The 20,606-nt window shown below is 54.3% G+C and overlaps 2 protein-coding genes across 3 annotated transcripts; both read right to left on the reverse strand.

Annotated features, from left to right (window-relative positions):
• Positions 1 to 2,890: 2,890 nt before the first annotated feature.
• On the reverse strand, positions 2,891 to 8,735 carry LOC311427527 (adenylate cyclase type 10-like). 2 transcript variants are annotated; one of them, XM_084504976.1, is made up of 10 exons: positions 8,213 to 8,735; positions 7,407 to 7,543; positions 6,624 to 6,755; positions 5,807 to 6,061; positions 5,324 to 5,662; positions 5,055 to 5,106; positions 4,585 to 4,807; positions 4,107 to 4,214; positions 3,788 to 3,969; positions 2,891 to 3,125 (listed from the first exon to the last, which is right to left on the reverse strand). In XM_084504976.1, the coding sequence occupies exons 1-10, from the start codon at positions 8,422 to 8,424 to the stop codon at positions 2,945 to 2,947; spliced, it is 1,821 nt and encodes a 606-aa protein (XP_084361102.1). In that variant the 5' UTR covers positions 8,425 to 8,735; the 3' UTR covers positions 2,891 to 2,944. The 2 variants fall into 2 exon arrangements, with proteins under 2 accessions (XP_084361102.1, XP_084361103.1); XM_084504977.1 differs by lacking the exon at positions 5,807 to 6,061.
• Positions 8,736 to 9,439: 704 nt separating this feature from the next.
• On the reverse strand, positions 9,440 to 15,545 carry LOC311427359 (adenylate cyclase type 10-like; the record flags this gene model as incomplete). Its single annotated transcript, XM_084504670.1, has 10 exons — positions 15,399 to 15,545; positions 14,843 to 14,936; positions 14,439 to 14,527; positions 13,679 to 13,870; positions 13,342 to 13,463; positions 12,735 to 12,811; positions 11,622 to 11,811; positions 10,620 to 10,672; positions 9,770 to 9,923; positions 9,440 to 9,539 (listed from the first exon to the last, which is right to left on the reverse strand). Coding segments are annotated over exons 1-10 (1,188 nt in total), but the record flags the coding sequence as incomplete, so codon positions are not given.
• Between the last annotated feature and the right edge of the window lie 5,061 nt (positions 15,546 to 20,606).

Here is a 20,606-nt window from a genome sequence, read left to right on the forward strand (position 1 = left end):
GTCTTGCCATATGAGGATGGTCCTTATCTGGCAGCAGAAGAGAATCTTGAAGGCCATGGTGCCTGGAGTGAAACCTTTCATTTGATTATTTGTAAAATGAATCTTAATGAAATACATGCTAAACATACATATCTTTACTATTTGACTCTCCACACAAATCATGCTAGACATCACTCCAGGGAAGGGAACAGATAATGTAAGGATATAAAGGAAATGGTTTTAGTGTTAGGAAAAAGCGTTGGTGTTAGCATTAGTTGATAAAGTGAGAGGAATGCCATAAAAGAGCTGGGGGGAGAAAGAAGAGATTGGAAAGCTGGAAGAGGTAGGTGAAAGGCTGGGCTCCTTCGTCTCCACCAAGACAGGGATGCCTTGTTGGTAAGCTCTGCACCTTCATCTTTTGGAGAGGAATACCTGAGATAGCATTTTGCTAGCACTGTTATCAGATATGAGCGCTATTGCAGAAAGGGTGTTTATCAAAAACAATTCCAAATCTCATATAGAAAATAGAATCATAGAATCATCCAGGTTGGAAAACACCTCTAAGATCATCTAGTCCAGTCCCATCTGTCACCTTATTAGAAGTTTTCAACTTTGTGAAACTGTCTCAGTGAAAGTTGCTGGCAGGGCTCTTAAACAGGCAAGTGTTTGACTTTGATAGGCACCTTTTAATGTGACACAGATCCTACTCCCACTCCACCTAGGTCTCCCACAAAAAGTTATTTACAACAGAAGCCATTTTATATCTCATGGTATATCTCTACTTCCCTTGGCAGTGTGAGAAAAATCTCAATTAATTTTCTTCAGACAGGATCTTCTGCAAAGCTATTTTATTTGTGATTGGAATGGCGGAAGTCCTGTCAATTAAGAGTGCATTTTAGTAAACAAATCATAACCTTTTATTCCCTATTACCCGACGCCTGATCACCTCCCCTGTTTCCTCATTGACTGAGTACTACAGGTTCACAAGCTATTCAACACTCCTCTATAGCATATATGTACGATTTTCCTTTCTTTCTTTTTTTTTTTTTTTTTTTTTTTTCCAACCCTTTAATTTCTCCTTTCTTATGTTTTGAGAATTTGTGATCTTTGTTTTACTATTCTCACACTGCTCATCCTATTTTTCTCAAGCTTCTACCTTGTTCTGGAACAGTGAGGGGCCTTCTACTGTCCACTTACCTACTTTGCATTTCTCCTTGTTATGACTCCACAACTACCTTTGAATACAGAAAACTAGTTCTCTACTGCAAAAACACAACTTAGTTTCTCACAGCAGCCTTTTCACACACTCACTCACAACGGAAGTCTGTACTCTCTCTGTCTCCAAATCCTAACCCTAACTCTGAACTTTCTGTGAAACAAAACAATTTGTGGACTTTGACTGATTCCAAAGTGCTGCCCATACAGCAGGGCCCCACGTGCCCCAAGGCTCCAAGAGCCCTGCTGGCATATCATAGTGGGACTGGCTCTGGTCTGCACTCAGCTCACAACCACAAGATGTGTGCTGCTGTGTCCCCAACCCCAAAGGCACATCCTTTGAAAGTCCCTTCACAGTCACACTAACAATGGGAGTCTGTGTTTTCTCTCTCTCCAAACCCTAAGCCTAACTCTAGACAGTGCCCACGTCCAACACACACCACACACAGCACTTCCATGAAATGCTGCTTGCAGTGGAAGCAATTTATTTAGTAGCCCTTGATTTCCTTTGGCAGCCTTTTAATGAAATTGCTCACAATGGGAGTCTGGACTTTCTCTGTCTCTCTCTAAACCCTAACCCTAGCCCTAGACATTGCCTAGATCCAAGAAACATTTCACCTAGTGCTCCCAAGAAAAATTGCTCGCAACAGAATCTTTTGGTAGCCCTCCACTTGCTTTGGCAGCACTCTCACAACTTCAGTCACAAGGGGAGTCTGTGCTTCCTTTCTTTCCAAACATAAGGACAGGGCTAAGACAGCTCCCAGGTCAAACATTTGTCCTAGCAAGAGCTCCCATGAAAAAGTGTTCCCATCTGAAGCATTTGGTAGCCCTCAACTTCCTTTGGCAGCCCTTTCACAACCTTAGTCCTAGAGAGAGTTTGACCTTTCTCTCTCAAAACCTTAATCCTAACCCTAGGCAGTGCCCTAGTCAACACCCTCTTCCAATACCCACCCCACCTAGGCTCCCATAAAATAGTGCTCACAACAGAAACCTCTTGATAGTCCTTGACCTTCTTTGGCAGAATTTTCACAAACCCACTCAAAAAGGGAATCTAGCTTAGAGCTTGGGGATATGATTTAGCGGAGGACTGTTAGTGTTAGCTCAGAGGTTGGACTCGATGATCTTGAGGTCTCTTCCAACCTAGAAATTCTGCGATTCTGTAAATATTAATTCGGAGAAGTTTTAGCATCTTCCCCATCTCAGTAGCACATATGAAGCAAGGAGTGTTGCCTACATATTCATTCTTAATCCATCGCTCTCTAATTTCTAATCCCATGTTTCACAACGAGGAGCAGCCCAACGATCAAGCGCAGCAAGGACCTGGGCCAGCACCGCGGAGCCCATGTGGCCGCCTGGCACCGCAGAACTACAGCTCCCAGCACGCCTCGGGACGGAGCAGCCCACCTGACCCTGCGGGGACTCTGGAACGCCCCCCCACCGTGGCCCTCCCCTCCTCTGCTCGCTCTGCACTATGGCAGCTTCCACCGTCCCAAACTGCCCATGCTGTCTCTCTCCAGGTGCCCACACAGGTTCCGAGGGAGCCTTCAGACCGCCTCCCTGGTAAGGCAGCTTGTGCTGACGGGCCTGCTTCAGTGCCCCGCGTCTCTTGCTGGGGGAGCAAGCTCTCCTTTTCTGAGAAGAACTTGCTTCTTATTTCCAACCTGAACCTTCCCTGGCAAGGCCTGACAACCACCACCATAAGAGAACAGATGTTTTACTAAGACACACTGAGAAAAGCAGGGATGGAAAGTCAGTTGTCGGGGTGGGAGTCTTCTTCCTGAGAGGAGTCCATTCTCCTGTCCACGTTGGCTTTCATGCGAGCTGCCAGGCGGGAGAACCTCCGTCCTGCTGATGTGCCCTCCAGGCTGTAGAGGTGCCCCAGTAAGGAGAGGCAGCGGGTCTGCTGAAGCATCCAGGCTAGCTTCTTCCTCCTGACACACAAGAGAAACTGCTGAGCCCAGAGGCGCGGCTGTAGAGCACCAAACCAGACTGGGCAGGGGAAAGTGGGGTGGCAGCTGAGACACGTACACCTCCTCAGAGGAAGGGAGCTGGTGCTGGAAGGGCTGCCGGCACGGAAGTGGGCAAATGAAGAAGTGCTGCCAGGGGCAGCCAACCGCTACAGAGGGTGTGCTGGCACTACAGCACGGGGGGGGGGGGGAAGTGATGCCAGGCACCAGCAGGAGAAGGACTATCGCAACTCTGAGCCTTCTCCTCATCACACCCTCCCCCCCCCCAACCTTAACCCAACCCCATCCCATCCCTTGAGGTCACTGCCTTCCTTCCCCTGTTAAGCCCGTCCTCCCTGTTCACATCTCTTCTCTGTTCCCAGCCACCCCAGCCTCATCCGAAACGTGCCAGCAGGTGCATCCCTCGGCACAAGCTGCTTTCTACGCAAAGGCCCAGGGACTGCACAGGGGGGCAGCGTGAGGCTGCACTGGCCCCTGTTTGACCCACGTGTCGTGCCTTAATGCCTCGGTCCTGCTAATGAGCTATGGCACAGCTTAGGCGTGGCCTGAAGTCCAGGCAGGCCTGGGCCTGAATGCCTGGCACCAGAATACTCTTCCTTTCCCACGCTCTCCCTTCTGCTGCTTACCGAGCCTCTAGCGGAAGAGAGGGTGTTCTTCTGTTTGTGGCACAAAGAGCACCCTGAAACCTTTCCCACAGAGACTTGACAAAGGCTCCGGCGCGTGTCTGAGGGAATCGCTTTTTCAGAAGGCTCAGCGCCTGCCTGGTCGTTTTCTTGGCCAGCCCCACGCGTCCTAGATTACAGCAGACCTGCACAGGAAGAGGAAGCCATGCAGACATGGACCGCTTTCCCAAGCCTCTCCTCCTGCAGAGGCTGCAGAAATGTATAAGGGGCTGGCCATAGCAGGGACACCCCCTGCAAGAAGGGCGTCACCCTGCCGCTTTACCTCCGCTTTGAGGCTGAAGAAGGTCGCCTCCTCAAAGCAGTCTAACACAGTTGCTGTCTTCCCCATGGAGTTCCTCAGGACCTCCGCTTCGTTGAGCTTCATAAGGGCCTTTGAGCAAGCACACAGGCAGCAGGTGAGCATCGGTGCAGAGCCCCCAGCTAGCTCCACCCTTCCCTCTTGCCTCCTGTGGCACCTGCCTTAGGAGGGCCCGCATCTCCCCATGTGATCCCTGCCCTAGCACAGTGCCCCGTGGGCTCAGAGCTCAGGCACCAAGGGAGCCTTCAGACTGCCTCCCAGGTACTGCAGCTTGTGCTGACGGGCCTGCTTCAGTGCCCCGCGTCTCTTGCTGTGGGAGAGGCAAAGCGCAGGAAACAGTCCGGCTCTGCCCCCACTGTTTCTTTTGGGAGGCCCCTCAGCGGGCGTGTCCTGTTGCAGTGGACTCCAGGTGCAATGCGTGCTGGCAAGCAGGGTCACTCACCATGTAGCTGTTGGAGACGTGCAGGTAGGCAGCCGCACACTCCAGCAGGTAGTAGAAGGCTTGGGAAGCATTGCCTGTTGCCACATAGTGGCGAGCCAAAGGCATAAGCACTGATTCAATGACGGCTTCGCATTTGCAGGAACACTCGCCACCGTCCTTCTCTTTGGTCCTGCTGGGCTGCACACTTGTCCATTTGCCCTCTGGTGGAAACCGCTCTGATGCTCTGGTCAGAGGCAGGTTGCCAGGAAAAGAAGAGAGCAAAGAGCAGATGAGCATCACCTGAGATGACCCTGCTCTCCCTACGGGTAGCAACAAACCCCTATTTCCTGCTGTCTCATCCCAGCTCCCACCCCACAGCCAGCCTCCTCCTCCCAAAGCTGGAGTCCCAGCCAGCAGCCAAATGGCAGAGCTCCATCTGTCTCCTCTGGAGCTCGCTCGTTTCCACAATCATCAGAACCTTGTCTCCTCACCTGAACTCCTCCTCCGAGAAAGCCTGCTGTGGCTGCAGGGCATTTGCACTACCTGGGAAGAAGAGAGCGTGTCAAGGGACTCCCCACGTAGCCCGGGCTAAGAGCTGCAGGCTTGCAAGGGTCCTGTCGAGCAGACCCAGGGCACAAGAGCTGCGGTGATCGTCCTTGTCCCCTGGCTTATCCCTGGTGTTGGGGACCCGGTGGGCCCCAGCCTGCATGGGCCTGGACTTCCAGGGGGAGGGGGCTCCGCTGCACGGCACACAGCCTACCTTCAGGGGTGTGAGTCCTGTCCTTCTTCAGGTGTTCTCCAGCGAGCACCAAGGCCTCCCAGCTGTGCCAGTCATCCTCGTCAGCAGAGCCCTGGCAGTTTTCCCCATCCTGGGGACTGGGGACGGCGAAGCGGTGGAAGGCCACAAAGTCCCCTCCGTGGCAGCTCCGGCATTTGTGTGCGTGCTTCTCCAGGAAGGCAGCACACTTGCGCTGCGTGCTGGCCCTCTGTCTCTTGGGCCACAGCTCGTAGGCTGCCTCCCGCAGCAGCGGGGCACAGAAGGCCAGAACGCCAGCCTGCTGCTCCGTGGTCTCCTTGCTTGTAGACGGCCTCTCCACCCCTGCAAGGCAATGGATGGTGGCCTCAGCCAGAGTGGTAGAGACATTCCCAACAGCCGCTGGGAATTTCCCTCTGCACAAAGCTGGTGGGGGAAGGCCTCCTTCAGCTACAGCGCTCCTGGGTCTATGTTACTGCCACCACTTACCGCTCCCTGCCTGCTGAGAGGTGGCCGGCCCCTCTCGAGCATCTTGGATGTCTCTGGGCACCCCTGTGTCCTTCAGCCACTTAAGGATGTTGTCGCTCACCAGCATGTCCAACAAATCATTCATCTGCTGCCTGGTGCAACTGGGAAGGATGTGAGCCAGCAGCTGGGTGGTAAACACTGGCCCTATGATGGCTGCAAACTTCAAAACCATCTGCTTCTGCAGCGTGATCCGGTCCAGCTCAGCCAGTGCAATCTCTGTCAAGAAGAAGCAAATCGTCTCTCTCTTTTGTGTCCCGGAGCCTGAGCTTGGAGAGGCTGGACAGTTCCACCACAGGAAATAGGGTAGACTTTGGCCTCTCTTCCTCAGGATGGCACCTGGTGGGCAATTGGAGCCCAGGGGAATGTCTTCAAGATGGCTCCACTCCTCTTGCAACCACAGGCCACAAGGCCCAGGGATAAGAGCTCCTCCACCACGGATGGGGAGGGCACAATCCTGCGGGTACATGCGACCCGTGATGCGACCTACCGGAGCTGAACTAGGCTGATGCCCAGCAGCGCACACAGAGAGCGCTTTCACCACCTCAGAGCTGGACTTGGAGCTCCCCACAACTGCTGTGGGCCTCACAGCCGGCCCACAGCCCGGAGGGGGACATCTGTGTCCTTAAGCACAGAGCTCTGTCTGCTCAGACCAGAGTCGCCTTCCTGGCAGGGCCCCCCAGGCTGAGAGGGTGCTTCTGCAGCATGCTGATTGCCCAGCCCCTCTCTCACATGCACCCCAGGAAAGGACCCCAGCACAGCCGCGAACTCAGCCCCTCACCTTTCAAGGCAGCCGGCAGCACGGTGGTCTCCAGGCTGACATCTGCTCTGACGGTGCAGACCCTGCCACTGTTATTCCCAGCACTGGAGCTTGAGGTGGCTGAGACAATGGGTGAAGCCTCGACTGCAGAAGCTGGGAAGAGAGAGAGAGAGAGCATGAACAAGGTGGGGCAAGTCCAACCTGTCACGGTTGGGTGCGCTTCATGGCCTGCACCGAATGCGGTCAGTGAGCAGGGCAAACCGGTTTCCACTGCAATGGTTTTGTCTGCATTGCCCTTGCAACTCTTTTTCTGCCTTTGGACCAGCTGCCCAGCTGTACTGAACGAATATCCCGCAACAGAACGCAGCGGTTGCTACCTTTGACAGCGCTCCCTCCCACAGCCAGGGAAATTGCCAGTGATAATCCAAAAGGCAAAGCCCATGCAGGCTGTCCCCAGGGCAACAGCACTCTGCTTGGCGTTGCTCTTGCCATTACTGCTCTTGCGTTACTGCCAAGCTCCTCAGTTCCCAGCGCCTTTGCGGGCATTTCTGGTTTTGGGTTACACTTTCCCAGGTCTGACCCTCTCCTGCAGAAGGGCTTTCTTCTCGAGGGAGCTGGTGGCTTGCCAAGGTGACAGCAAGGTGTGCAGGAGCCCACACCTCAGCTAGATCAAGTTCTGTCCTGCTGCCAGATCGGACTCTGCCCAGACTCACTGGAAAGCCACAGGACACAGTCGTGTGTGTGTGTGTGTGGGGGGGGGTGACGTGCAACAGCATCTAGCCAGTCCGCAACAAGAGTGCTTACCGATCAAGCCCTCCCAGTTGTCCTCTACTATTTTGTCCTGCCTCCCAGTGCTGAACAAGAGCATGTTGTTGCGACGCAGGCAGCGCAGCAGTTCCTCACAGTAATATGGGATGCCAGAGCTTCTTTGGATCAGGAACCTGGGCAGGAGCAGACCCAGCAGTGACCAACACCAGGGAAGTATGGTGCAACACAGTTCTGATGGGCAGGTGGCGAGTCACTCAGGCCTCACAGGGTAACCAGCCTCTTTGTCACAGCTACGTCTCACTTCAGAAGGGGGCGGTCCTCCCACTGGCTTGGGCGTTTGGGACCCCTGACCCTACACTGTTTGCTGGAGTCCATGGGGAAATGGTCGTGGGCAATGTCCAAAGCACAACACAGCAAGCCTGATCTTCCCTGTCCTCAGGAGCCCAGATCTGCTCTGGCAGCTGGCTGGACCCCTGCTCCTGGGAATCCCTACTGCAGCCTGGCTACATTGGTCAAAGCCTTTTTCACACCTCAGCCACGCTGAGGCTTGGGTACCCATCTCCCTCTGCTCTCCTCCTCTCTCCTCTTCTCTCTCTTTCCTCCCTGCCTTGCCCTCCCTCCTCTGCAACAGCAAAGGGCTGTCACTGCCCACGTGCTGCATCCTGGGAGCTGCCTATTTTTAGCTCACACCTGCTGTGGTGAGTCTTAAGGAGAAACCCAGGTCCTTGCTGGAGTCAAGGATGCTGCCAGAAGGCCCCGTGCTTCCTTTCCTGCGGGGCGACTTCCTTCCGTGGCAGCATAGGTCCAACCCCTCCGGAAGAGCTCCGTGGCCTGCAACATACCTTGCTAGATCCCTGGGGACGCTGACCACTCCAAGGTCCTGGCAGACTTTCTGCACCACAGCTGCAGGTTTCAGCTCTTCCAGATGAAGACAGCTGATTCTCTGGGACGTTGTGCTGTCTGCTGCAGCTTTGAAAAAGCTCTCCGTTCTCTCGTGGCCAGGAGCTAAGCTCATCACCATAAAGAGCGTGACGCTTTGGAGCACGGGCCACATGACAGTCCAGGAGGCAGGGTCGATGAAGTGGGCGTTGTCGATGACAAATATGCCAAATTCTCCTCCAAGGGTCTGAAAAAAGCAGATGGATCTGTGTGGAGTCTGGCGGATTCTCAAGCATCCTCTAGGGGAGGAGATGCAGCCTCTCTCTCCGGAGACGGAGAATACTCAGAAGTCTCTCCCCAGCCGCTTCCCTCTTCAGAAGCTTACTGGCTTTTCATTTCTGCGAGACTTTAAGGCCTCCTGGAACATCACTTGCCCTTCTGAAGAAGGGAGCTTGGGCAAAGGAATGCAGAAGGCGTCAATCCTCCTCCAGGGCACATACCCTCCAACTTAACAGGAGGCAAGCTACGACGAGGCATATGGGGAGGGTGTGAGAGGGGCTTCTGGGAGGAGGGGCTCCTGGGCCCTGAAGGGCGGTGACCCTGGCACATCGTCCTGCTGCCCACTCAGGCTATTCTGATGTGGAGCCTGCAGCGGGCAGGGTTGTTTTCTTTCTCTGACCCAGGTAGAAGGAGGAACGCTCACCTTCCGTAGCACTTTCCTACAAGTCTTCTGCAACTCCCTTTTCCTTTGAAGGTCATGCATCTTGCAAACCTCGTCTGAGATGGCAAACTGGACAGGAAAGCAGAGTCAGAAAGAAACATCATCCTGGGACCAGGCATGCCTATCCACCAAGCTAGACGGCAGAGCAAAGCGCCTCTGCTTTTGCATGAGGTCAGCGCAAGCCTCTCTTCACTGGCCTTTCCAGGGCGCTGACCAAGACACCTGGCACATGCACAGGACATGAAGTCACCACAGACAAGGAGCCTCCCTGGACCCAGGAATCAGAACGGGGTGCTATGAGCACTGCAACTCCCAGCCCAGCAGAACACCCAAACAACCACCAGACTACCTCAGGAGGCCTCCCTCTCGCTCTCACCTTGACGAGGAAAATGTTGTTGAGGAGGCAGTAACTGCTCTCTTCTATCGCCCCTTGGAGCTTGGCCTGCAGGGTGCGCTGCCGGTCCTCACACGTTTCACCCGCCTGCAGTCCCAGGGCCCTGGCCACCAGCATACAGACGGCAGAGAAGGGCTGCCTCATGTTGGCCTTGGTCAGTTCCATGGTGACAACCCTGCGGTGCAAAAGCAAAAGGCAGTTGAGCTGCAGAAAAGGCCCCCAGTAGCCCACGCCTGCCTAGACAGGAGAGTTAGAGACTCACGCTGCCTGGTTCTTACTGCAAAGGAACGCAGGGTACACAGTCCCGGGGGTGTGGGCGGAGGGCCAGGCACAGGGCAGAGGCATCGCAGTCTTCCACGAACGTCAGGGGACGGGCATGGGAAGGGTCTCAAAAAACCCACTTACCTGTGCCCAGTGGCCTGGCCCAGAAAGGCCAGCTCAGTAAGTAAGTGGCTCTTTCCAGAGCCCAGAATGCCTGCGTACGCCAGGATGCGCGGCTGTCCCAAAGTCTCATAGGCCTTCAAGCTGCGTTCAAAGAGGTCAATCTCCACCTCCCGACCTGTGAAGACCAACCAGGAAACAAGCTGTTGCAGCATGCTGAAAAGCAGGGCAGCATTCCCTTTTGCTGGCACGGCGGCTTCCCTCCACCACGTCAGCAAGCCTGCCTACACCCAGGCCTCCTTCCAAGCCCCTCATCTCAGAGCCGCCTGCCTGCTGGCCACACGGCGCAGCTCCTAGGAGCTCTTTCCCCTCCGCTTCTCCTCCCACAGGCAATGAGATTCAGCCAGCTGGACGCAGCTCCCCACACTGATCCAGCCCAAGACTGGAGGGCACACTTTGAGGCACTGCAGGCAGCTGCGCCCAAAAGGCATGCCAAACATCTCACTGCACCCTGAGCCCCAGAGCTCTTGCCAGCACCCTGTAGCTAAGGTGGCGTCTTCGGGCCTGTTGTGGTTTTGGCTGCGATACAGCTCCTTGTCTTCACAGGAGCTTGGAGTGTGCTGTGATGTGGTGGACTTGCCACCAAAGGAACGCCGAGAACACACTGAACTCTTGCCGAGCAGTGCTGGCACAGTGTCAAGGCCTCTGCAGTTTCTCATGCTGCCCCACCAGCCAGCAGGCTAGAGGAGGGAGGAAGGGAGCGAGCGGCTGTGTGGGGCTCAGCTGCCTACCGGGGTTAACCTCCAGCAAGGTGCACTGCTTTGGGCAAAGGGAAGCAGCTGGGGTTCTGAAGAGCGAGGACTTCTCTACCTACCCAGCAAGGGGCCATAGTCCGACCTCTTCTTGGTAAGACCCATGTCAAAGATGCTAGAAGCGGGAGAAGACAAAACATGAGTTTCACTTAGTTGTTCAGAAGCCAGGGAATATAGAGCCTGCTGTGTTAGGGGAGGAGACCCGCCGCAGGTAACTGCTTTTCTTTCCAGCAGCATGCTGTCCGGAGCATGCTCCCCGGCCAACGTTCGAGTGGACATGCCAGGACAGCTTCAAGCACGAAGAAGGCCAGCAGCCATGGCGGGACAGCAGAAGGTGTTGGGAGTCCCTCGCCAGAGGCCAAAACCAAAGAAAGCCCAGATGCGGCAAAGAAGCCAGGGTGTGCTCTTGGCTAGTAGACTGCTCTGCCACCCTGGACAAGCAAAAGAAGCCTCTTGGAAAGGAGGACCTGTGTCACTTAGTGGCTCAGGACACCAAGCACCTGGCACCTTTGGCTCAAGTCTTTTGATAGTTTTCAAGAGACAGCAACGTTAACATCCAAAAGGTCCTCCAACCCTGGCCCGGAGGAACAGCTGAGAACTGAGCAGGCAGACAGGAGGAAGAGTGGCCCAGTGGCCCACCTTTCCCCAAGGCGACATGACTGACCCAAAGCTTCCTGCGCAGAAGGAGCTGGGAAAAAATTCCTCCTTGCATCAGAATGACCTCTGCCTTAGCCTTGCACATAGTGGAGCAAACACAGGGCAGGGAGGGAGCCCAGCGGAAAGCCGCTTGGACAAAGCCTGCATGGCTAGCGTGCGTCTCCAAAGCCAGGACAACCTTCTGCACCCCACTGGCGTCACTCGCAGCTCTCTTAGCAGCAGGAGACACAAGGGCAGAAAGGCACAAAGCAGACCCATGCCAGGCCTTTGGATCTTCTTGGCCACAGGGAAGGGATGTCTGTGGGAGGCCAGGCTGGTCTCTTGCTGCACAGCTCCTCTTTACTGGTCAAGGTTGCACCCTTGGCTTCCCCTTGTGGCCCCATCCAGATGGCTCAGAAGACACTCACCACTTGTCGGTGATCCCCACATATTGATAGATAGCGCCGGGATCTGTAACACCTTTCAACTTTGTCTTCGGCAACTCCTTGAAGAGGTAACTGGGCAGGCGAGAGGCCTTGTAGGTGTCTTCATCACAGGACACCAGCCTGGGGTAGTGCACCATCAAGCGGGCACCCAAATTCACCTTATGGCCAATCACTGCCATGGAGAGAGAACACATTGACATGGTTAGGAAAGCAGCCTTGCCCCACCCTTTAAGGCCAAGGGCTACTTCCCCTTGTTGTCCATAGGTGCATGCCTAGTGCACTGCACCAATGAGCACACACAGCAAAGATCTTTTAATTAATTCATTATATAAATATATATATATATTATAATTAAATATTTTATTATATAACTCTGCAGAGTCAGGTGCTTGGCAATCTTCCGCAAAGCCAGCACACCTCTGACTTGAATCACCGTTACTTGTACACAGCAAACTTGTGAAAGCTATCTCTTTGGGTACTTCTGATTGGCTATTACAGCTCACCTAACTTATGTCTCCTGAGTTTGCACATTACAGAGAAAGAGTGGGGGCTGGGGAAGTGGGGACACATCAAATCCCACATTAGCATACGTTAGCATTTTGATGGGTACGATTTTTAATACGTTTATGACCCTTAATGAGCAAAAGGTTACTACAGATTAGTCTGGAGCTGTTGTTCTCCTCCTTGTTTTCACCTTTTGTCCCTTATCTCCCTTGCTGCTGCTAGCTCAAGGCTACCTGTCTCTCTGTTCCCTTATTCTCTCACCTAAAAGACTATACAAGCTATAGAAATACTACACAAGCTACAGGACTCTCTATATTCTTCAAGGTTTCCTTGTTTTTCCCAGCTTTGGGACTACACCCTCAGGCACAGGTCAACCCCGCAGCAGGGCAAGCTGACCCAGCGGGAACCGCAAGTCTCTGAGCCCATTCTCCCACCTCAGGTCGAGACCTGTGACATCTGGGCTGCTCTCGGCAGGCTGTAGCATATGTGCTTGCCCCAGCCTTCCCATCTCTTCATGACTGATGTGTGTGTGACAGGTGTGCTTAAGCACACCCACGCCAGCCTCCCACTCTTCAGACTAAGGTGCGGTACCTGTATGTTCAGCCCTCTCCGGATGGCCACAGAGGCCGTAGAACATCGTCCCGCTGGTGACCCCAATAGACATTGCCCTGGCACACAGGGAGAGAAGTGCAAATTCAGTGGTGCCCCAGGCGCAGTCCTGCTCACCCCGCTCTGCCACTTCCCACGTCTCTCCTTGGCACCAACCAGGGACACCTGCTGTCCCACAGCCGGTGTGTGCCTCGGGGACTTGGAGAGCTCGGGGCACCACACACAAGGGACGTGGGGAGGGTGCACGCAAGACGGCTTGGACCCTTCCCCTGAGGCCCGATGGCTGTGACCTGCAGCAGGCCACAGCCCCTCTCACTAGTGGAGGAAAGCAGGTGCTACCCACAGAGCACCTACAATGCCAGCGACTTTGAGATTAGGCCAGAGCCCTGTTCCTGGCAGGCTGTGCTTGGAGGGACTGCGCCTGGCTGCCGTGAGCTAAGCCCAGGGGCTACCTGCTGCCTCTCAGGGTGCTGCCTCAATCCTGCCAGGGACAAAGGAGGCCAAGCCAGGAGGCCACGTCTCTTGCTGGTCAGCCCCCTTGCGCTGTCCCAGGCAGCACGCATGCCCTGCAACACCGCCACACACTCACTCAAGTTTCCTCAATGATCTGGAGCACGTGCTGAAGATCTGAAGAGCGCTGTCCAAGGCACGGGTGCTCTCATCACGCAGCTTTGCTCCAGACATTCCGAACACACAGAGGAATGTACAGCCCTGCAGAGGACAGATGCAACACATCTGGTTACAGTGCCTATGGCCAGCAGCTAATGCCGTTCCATTGCAGTCGCCAGGGAGACCAGTAGAGCTGCAGGTCAACACAAAGCCACAGAGGACTGATCCCACCAGCAAGGCAGAGCTGCTCCTCAGTCCCTCTCCACTAAACAGACACAGGCCACCCTCTGGGGGTGGGATTGCTCCCCCACGCTCACCTTATCAAACAGAAGGCTTTTGTTGATTTCACCCTTGTGAGGACTGATGATTGTTGAAATCATCCTGTTGGCATCACGGAGGCCCCTCTGAAGATCCAGTAACCTGGCCTCTGCAGAAAACTGCAGCTGGATAAAGAGGCTGGTGACTGGCCGTAGCTCAGACCACAGGTGCAGCGGCATATCCACGTCCAGCTGGAAGTGAAGAGCACGACAGCTTTGCCAGCCTGTTCTCCCGGCGGTTCCTCTGGGCCCGTGCCACGTACCGAGGGAGAGCAGGCATGTTGGCAATACCAGGTACTACTGGAGGAAGGGTAAGTCCCCTGCTCGGTGCCAATCGCAGGCCAGCCTGCGGCAGGCAGGTCATAGCAGAGTCATAGCACAAACGACAGAGGGGAATGTTCCAGCAACACTGCATCTTGTGGCAAGTACGGATGCGAGGGGCGACCCTCTGGCACGTCCCAGGGACTTGAGCAGACTCGCCCCCTTGTCCTCGCCTCGTGCCCACAGCACGTCCAGAGCAAGAGTCATGGAAAAGACAGAGGCAAGTCCACCTCCTGCCACCCGTGCCTCTTTGAGGAGCAGCACAAAATGGGCAGTTGCCTGGCACGTGCAGCACCAGTAAGCCTGGCATCAGGTCCCCTGGGTTCCCGCCCCAGGGTGCTTTTTCTTCCATTTGTCTGTTTTCACGAGAGCTCCACCCATGCAATGCACACCTTCTTCTGCCCTCCCAAAATGCAGCCTCCAGCAGCAGTGGCCTTACCTTCCTGAGAGGAGCTGCTGGTATGTACTTCTGCATCTCTGCTGCCACTTTAGGACCATTGGACACGAGAAAAGCTGGCCTTAGGTGCCCTAAGGGAAGCAAACGCAGGCCTTCACTGGCAGGACGGGACTACAAGGGGGTTGAAAGACGGGGCTGGCACTGGGCAAAGCAGAGCAAAGATTCTTTGGCGTTTCCTCCTGCTCCCCTCTGCAGCTGCTTGGCCAGAGCCATCCCCTGGAAGGAGGGGATGGCAGCGACAGCCTCAGCTGAAGCACAGGAGGGACAAAGGCACGAATGCTGACTGAAAGGTGGAAGAGGGCAGGGGGAGTTCCTCCCTGGAACTCTGAAGCAGGCAGGCCCCATTTTTCCAGCCAGTCTCAGAACACGGTGAAGCAGGGACTCACCTATCCTTTCCAAACGCTGCATCTTCGCGTGTTGCTCAAACTGGCCTGCAGCATCTTGGCATTCTGACCCAGACATGTGCTCCATCCTCTGAACCTGCAGACACGCAGAACAAAAGTACTGCCACTGGCCTCCCCAAGGAGCCCCGGGAGACACAGCCCGCCCCTCCACTCTCACTTTCCAGAGAAGGGCAGAACCTCTTGGTGCAGCAAGCCCACCTCTCTGGATTTTCAGCTGGGACAGAAGTGCCTCCTCAGAAGGACCAGAGCCACGCAGGCATCACCCAAGCATGCCCCAGCTCTCCAGGACAGCTGCGCAACCCACGGGGGACATTGCTGGTGGGGCCCACACCCTTCCTGTGCTTCCCTCGGCCAGTCACACAAAGCAAGCACTACCCAGAGCTACCCCTGAGGTGGAAGGGCAACTGCTTCAGCTCTCTACCAACCCTTACAGCTACAACTCTCTCCACGTCCAGCGCCTCAGCCTTCTGGCACCTGCCTCCTTCCCTCTCAGGTGCAGGTCTTCAGAGAGGCTCTAGAGGCCAACCCGTCCACCTACCTTCAGAACCCGTTTGCCACCAAGAAGCCTGGTCTGGATCTTTTCCTGCTCACACAGCTTCCAGCAGGTGGGCGAGACAATCACTTCACTTTTAACCGCAAGGTTTTGGGCGTTCATAACTTCCTCCAGGGCCTGGCTGCAGATGAAGTACTGCTGATGGTACCCGTCTCCAGCAGCCAGTACGGTCATTTGCCCTGCGGAGATCCCTGGGGAGAGAGGAAGAAGCAGCATTGACACCGGGGAGCAGAAGCAGTCAGCAGCACTGGAGAGTGCCAGGGCTGTGCACGTGGCACAGCTGACCCTGCAGCGCCCATACCTATCTTCAGGTGGAGCTTCTGACCCACGTGTGTGTCACGACTGCCATGCTTCTTCTGGATTTGTTGGCAACACTGCAGCACCAGGCTGATGGTCTGAGGCAGCTGAGCTTCTGATGCTCTCCACAGCACCAGTACAGCATCCCCTGGGGAAAGTGAGGGGAAGGGGAAGGCTCTCCTGAGAGACAGCAGCAAGTGGCCAGCCGGCGTGCAGAGGAGGACGGGCTTGTGGGAGGGCATCCTCCTGAAGGACAGCACCCTGGCCACAGGGACCCCTCCCCTCTGCCAGACCAGCCACAGCACCAGCCAGGGCAGCAGGGCAAGAGGGTGGGTGGCGGGGGGACCCTCTGCCCAGCACTCCTCCGCAGCTGCAGCAGCCCAGGGACACCACCGGAGGGATTGCTGCGTGGCCAGAGAGCTGCTCCATCAGGCCAGAGCACAGAGCAAGCGGCTCCCGCGGGAAACACTGCACAGCAGCAGGACATGGAAGCAGCCTCCTCCTAAGGACATACCTCCAAACTTCAGGATGTCTCCTCCAAAATCCAGCACAACTGTGGAGAAAGAAGGGAAGGCAGAGTTATGGGGCACCTTCTTCCGGAATCCGTGGGGCAAGCCACCTGTAGCCACAGCCCTGGCCCCTGTACAGCGAGTTGGGAGGCCACACAAGCACAGTACGGTGCAAGCTGGAAGGCACCTCTGGAGAGTATCTGCTCCAGTCCCGCACCCCGTCTCCACTCAAGCCGAGCCACTCAGAGCCACCTGCCCGGGGCCACGTCCAGACGCCTGGTGAAGATCTCTGAGCGGGGACACTTGCAAATGCTGCCAAAGTGGTGGCCACCACATGCTCACGGTCAGAGACGTCCCCCGGGATAAGGGGCTCAGGAGGGCCACACACAGATGTCAGTGCGAGCCTCCCTAGGTCACTGGCACGCTGGCACTCACTGGATGCCCCCAGCCTGCCTGCGGTCCTAATGGCACCAAAGCGGTGTTCCATCGTGGAACTGGAACGGTCTCTCTGCAAGCACAGAGACAGATGCTGAGAAAGCAGGTGTCCCCTTGCTCATACAATCAGAGAATGATCTAGGCTGGAAAAGGCCTTCAAGATCATCAAGTCCGACCATCCACCTAGCCTACTGAGTCCCCATCACTAAACCATCTACCTTAGTGCCATGTCCACACATCTCTTAAATAGCTGCAGGGACTGGGGCTCCATCGCTTAACTGGGCAGGCTGCTCCAGTGCTCAACCACAACCTCCTTGAAGAAATTCTTCCCAGTACCCAACCCAAGCACAGCCTGCCCCAAATCGAGAGCCTTTCCTCATGGCCTCTCTCTTGTCACCTGAGAAAAGAGACCGACTGCCTCTGCGCTGCAGCCTCCTTGCAGGGAGGTGGGAAGCGCAATGAGGTCTCCCCTCAGCCTCCTCTTCTCCAGACTAAACAACCACAATGCCCTCAGCTGCTCCTCGTAACTCTTGTTTTCTAGACCCTTCAGCAGCTTTGATGATCTTCTCTGTACACACGCAAGCAACTCAGACATCCTTCTCGTGGTCAGGGGCCCCGAACTGAATGCAATATTCGAGGTGTGGGCTCACCACTGCCGTGTCCAAGAGCTATCACTTCCCTAGCCCTGCTGGCCACACTAGTTCTCATGCAGGCCAGAATGCCATCGGCCTTTCTAGAGACCTGGGCACGCTGCTTGCACATGTTCAGCTGGCCGCCAAGCAGCAACCCCACATCCTTTTCTACTGGGCACATTTCCAGCCACCCTTCCCCCAGGCCTATGTGGCTGCATTAGGTTGCTGTGTGCCAAGCGCAGGACCCACCACTTAGCCTGGTTCAGTGGCATGTGACTGGACTTGGCCCAGCCTACCTCAGCAAAGCCTTCCCACCCTCAAGCCAGTCAACCGTCCCGCCTAACTTGGAATTGTCTGCAAACTTACTGATGGAGGGTGCATTCAATCCCCTCCTCCCTCCTGGTCACTGATGAAAATGTTAAACAAAAAAGGCCCTGGTAGAGTGCCCTGGAGAAGGCCACTGGTGTCCAGACACCAACTGGATTGAACCTGGATTGAACTCCGCTTGCTAGGACTCCTTAAGCCCAGCCGTCCAGCCACTTCTTTACCCAGCAAACAGTATGTCTGCCCAAGCCCTGAGCAGCCAGTCTCTCTGGGAGAATACTGTGGGCAGCAGTGTCAAACGCTTTATAAAAAGCCAGGCAGACAATGACCAGAGCCTCTCCCTCCTCTACCAAGTGGGTCACCTTGTCGTAGGAGATCAGGGTAGTCAGGAGGCACCTAGCCTTCAAAATCCCACGCCAGCTGCTTCTGATCCCTCCATTGGAGGCATGTGCCATGTCACAGCACTCAGGATCACCTGCTCCGTAACCTGCCCTGATACTGACATCAGGCTGACGGGCCTGTAATTCCCTGCAAAGTCCTTCCAGCCCTTCCTGTTGCCTGGAGGCACGTCTGCCAGCCTACAGTCCACTGGGGCCTCCCTCATCACAGTGGGCAGCAGAAGAGACCTGCTGCGCTCCTCCCTTGCCACGGGAGCCCCACGGCTCCCACTGTCCCCCCAGGCCACAGTGAGCTCCACAGCCCTTCCAAGGAGGCAGGAGCAGCTGGTGCAGCAAGGCTGCCTCTGCCCTCCGCAAGCAACCTCAGGGCCCCATATACAACAGCCTGGCAGCATGGCTCTTACCCTCCAAAACGTCGCTCATGTAGTCATTGAGTGTTTGTGCCAGCTCGTCAGCACCTCTGCCTGTGCCGCTCTGCTGGACACACTTCTCTGACAAAGAAGTGAAACCTGCAGGAAGAACAGGCAGAAATCAGGACATGTCTACGTGGGCCACAGGGCCTGGCAGCCAGTCCCATGCTGCCAAGCCTAAGCGCCTGTCAGTCGCTGCATCGCAAGAGAAGCCAATCCGTGCTCTCTTTAGCCATCACAGCAGGAGTCCTCAAGAGCAACAAGATAGCTGTGCCATCTACGGGCCAGGGCCCCCGAGGGCCTGGTGTGTCCCAATGGCTCGTTTCCGGGGAGGCTCTACCGTGCCCAACCCACCTGAAAAATCCGCTAAGAACAGCACTCCCACGATAAGCCTGGGGATCTGTCTGTCCCAGGTGAAGTCCTCAGAAAGAAGATCGGGGAGGAGCACGCTCCTGTTCTCCATCTCAGAGTACGGGTACTTCCCCTCCCAGGCAGATGCTATGGTCAGTGCCCTGTGGTACCGGGGTACCTCAGCAGAAGACAACCATGCCCAGCTGGGAGGGAGGAGATGAAGACCCCTCAGCACCGGACGGTGCAGTGAGCCTGGGGCCTTCTTGAAGGACAGTTTGGTCTCTGCCACCATGGGTCATCACAATCACCTGGTTGGTAGGTGATGACCTGGTTCATAGGTCATCGCTTAGTGGCTGCCCTCCAGCAACACGGTGGGCTAACAGTGCCATCCTCCATAGATCAATGCCTGCTGAGCAGCAGCCGCTGTGACCCCGTACAAATGTATAGAGCTACTTCTTCCAATGAGGTTATTAAAAAAAAAAGAAAAAAAGTACAAATAGGATTAAGACTGGAAGAGGGTAAAGAACATTCATATATTCATGACAACATTCACCACCAGAATCTTCCAGAATGGTTGCTCAGTTCTTCTGTTCTGGGGGGGTGGTTAGGGGCTGGTGGCAGGGAATGCAGGCTGCTGGTCAGTTAAGTCAGTGGACCACTGACACAACCAGAATGAAGAATGCTAACACATAAATAAAATTCAGAAATTATTCTATTCTGGCTAGAAAAGTTGTTTCATGTTGCTCCATCCATCCAAGAGGAAAGGTTGAAAACAACAGTGGCAACGTGAAGTTTAAGAGAAGAAGAGATAAGGAGTGAAGGATGGAGGATGAGGATGGTAACATAAGCAGCAAACGGTGGTTAGTAATTAACCTCTTAGAAGATCACTAGAAAAGAGATATTTAAGTAGGAGATTTGTTTTGTTTTGAAAACACTGGCTTGTGCTTTTAAGGGTCACCGATTACCTGAACTGTTTGCAAGGTCACTGCTTGAAAACTGGAAAACTTGTTCAATAAAATTAACAATTCTGTATTTTGAAAATGGTATGGTTTAAATATTGAACTTCATAAATGTTCTCATTTGTGTATTGCATTTATGAATCCAGTAGTTTTTAACTGAAAACAACCAAATGTTTTAATTAAGGTTTAATAGCAAATAAATGCATTTCAACTTTCCAAACTCGTTTTTCAGCAATTTTAGCCTACTGTAATTCCAATTACTTGATTCAAATCATGCTTCAGTCTGGTGTAACAACAAAATCAAGTTTAACTTTCATTATTCCATTATTGCCTAACATTTTCCCAGAGTAAACGTAATTTAGATGGATATAAAAGACACCGCATGTAACCAGCACAAAAACAGTCACTTCATTTTAAATGTGCATAAAAAAAACACAACAACAAACCACACAGAAACCCAAACACATGAATGGTTAACTTTTTGTTCCCTTTTTCTCAGACAAAACCTTTGTCTTACTTTGGAGAGCAATGTCTTGATATCTGAAGGAGCTCCCTCCTTGAAGTCATCCATTCCTAGAGTCAAAACGATCAGTAATTCATCTACTCATAAGCATCTTTTCTGCTCTGCTTCCACAAATTATGTCTCATCTCAGAGCAGAGCCATGCTACTCTACCATGTTATTATACCTTCAGCTGGGATTTACATGGCTGGGATTGGTGTGCTTTTAGACCAGCAAAGATCATTCAATACATTCGTTTGACCTCCTGCGTGCTACAAACCACAGAGTTTCACCTCAACATTCCCACATCAACCCTGCAGCTCCCAGTTCAGCTATTTTATGGTTTATGATTATATATATTGTAACTATATATAGTTA

This window comes from Aythya ferina, assembly GCF_964211825.1.
Source record: "Aythya ferina genome assembly, chromosome: Z".
In the NCBI taxonomy this organism is placed as follows: Eukaryota; Metazoa; Chordata; class Aves; order Anseriformes; family Anatidae; genus Aythya; species Aythya ferina.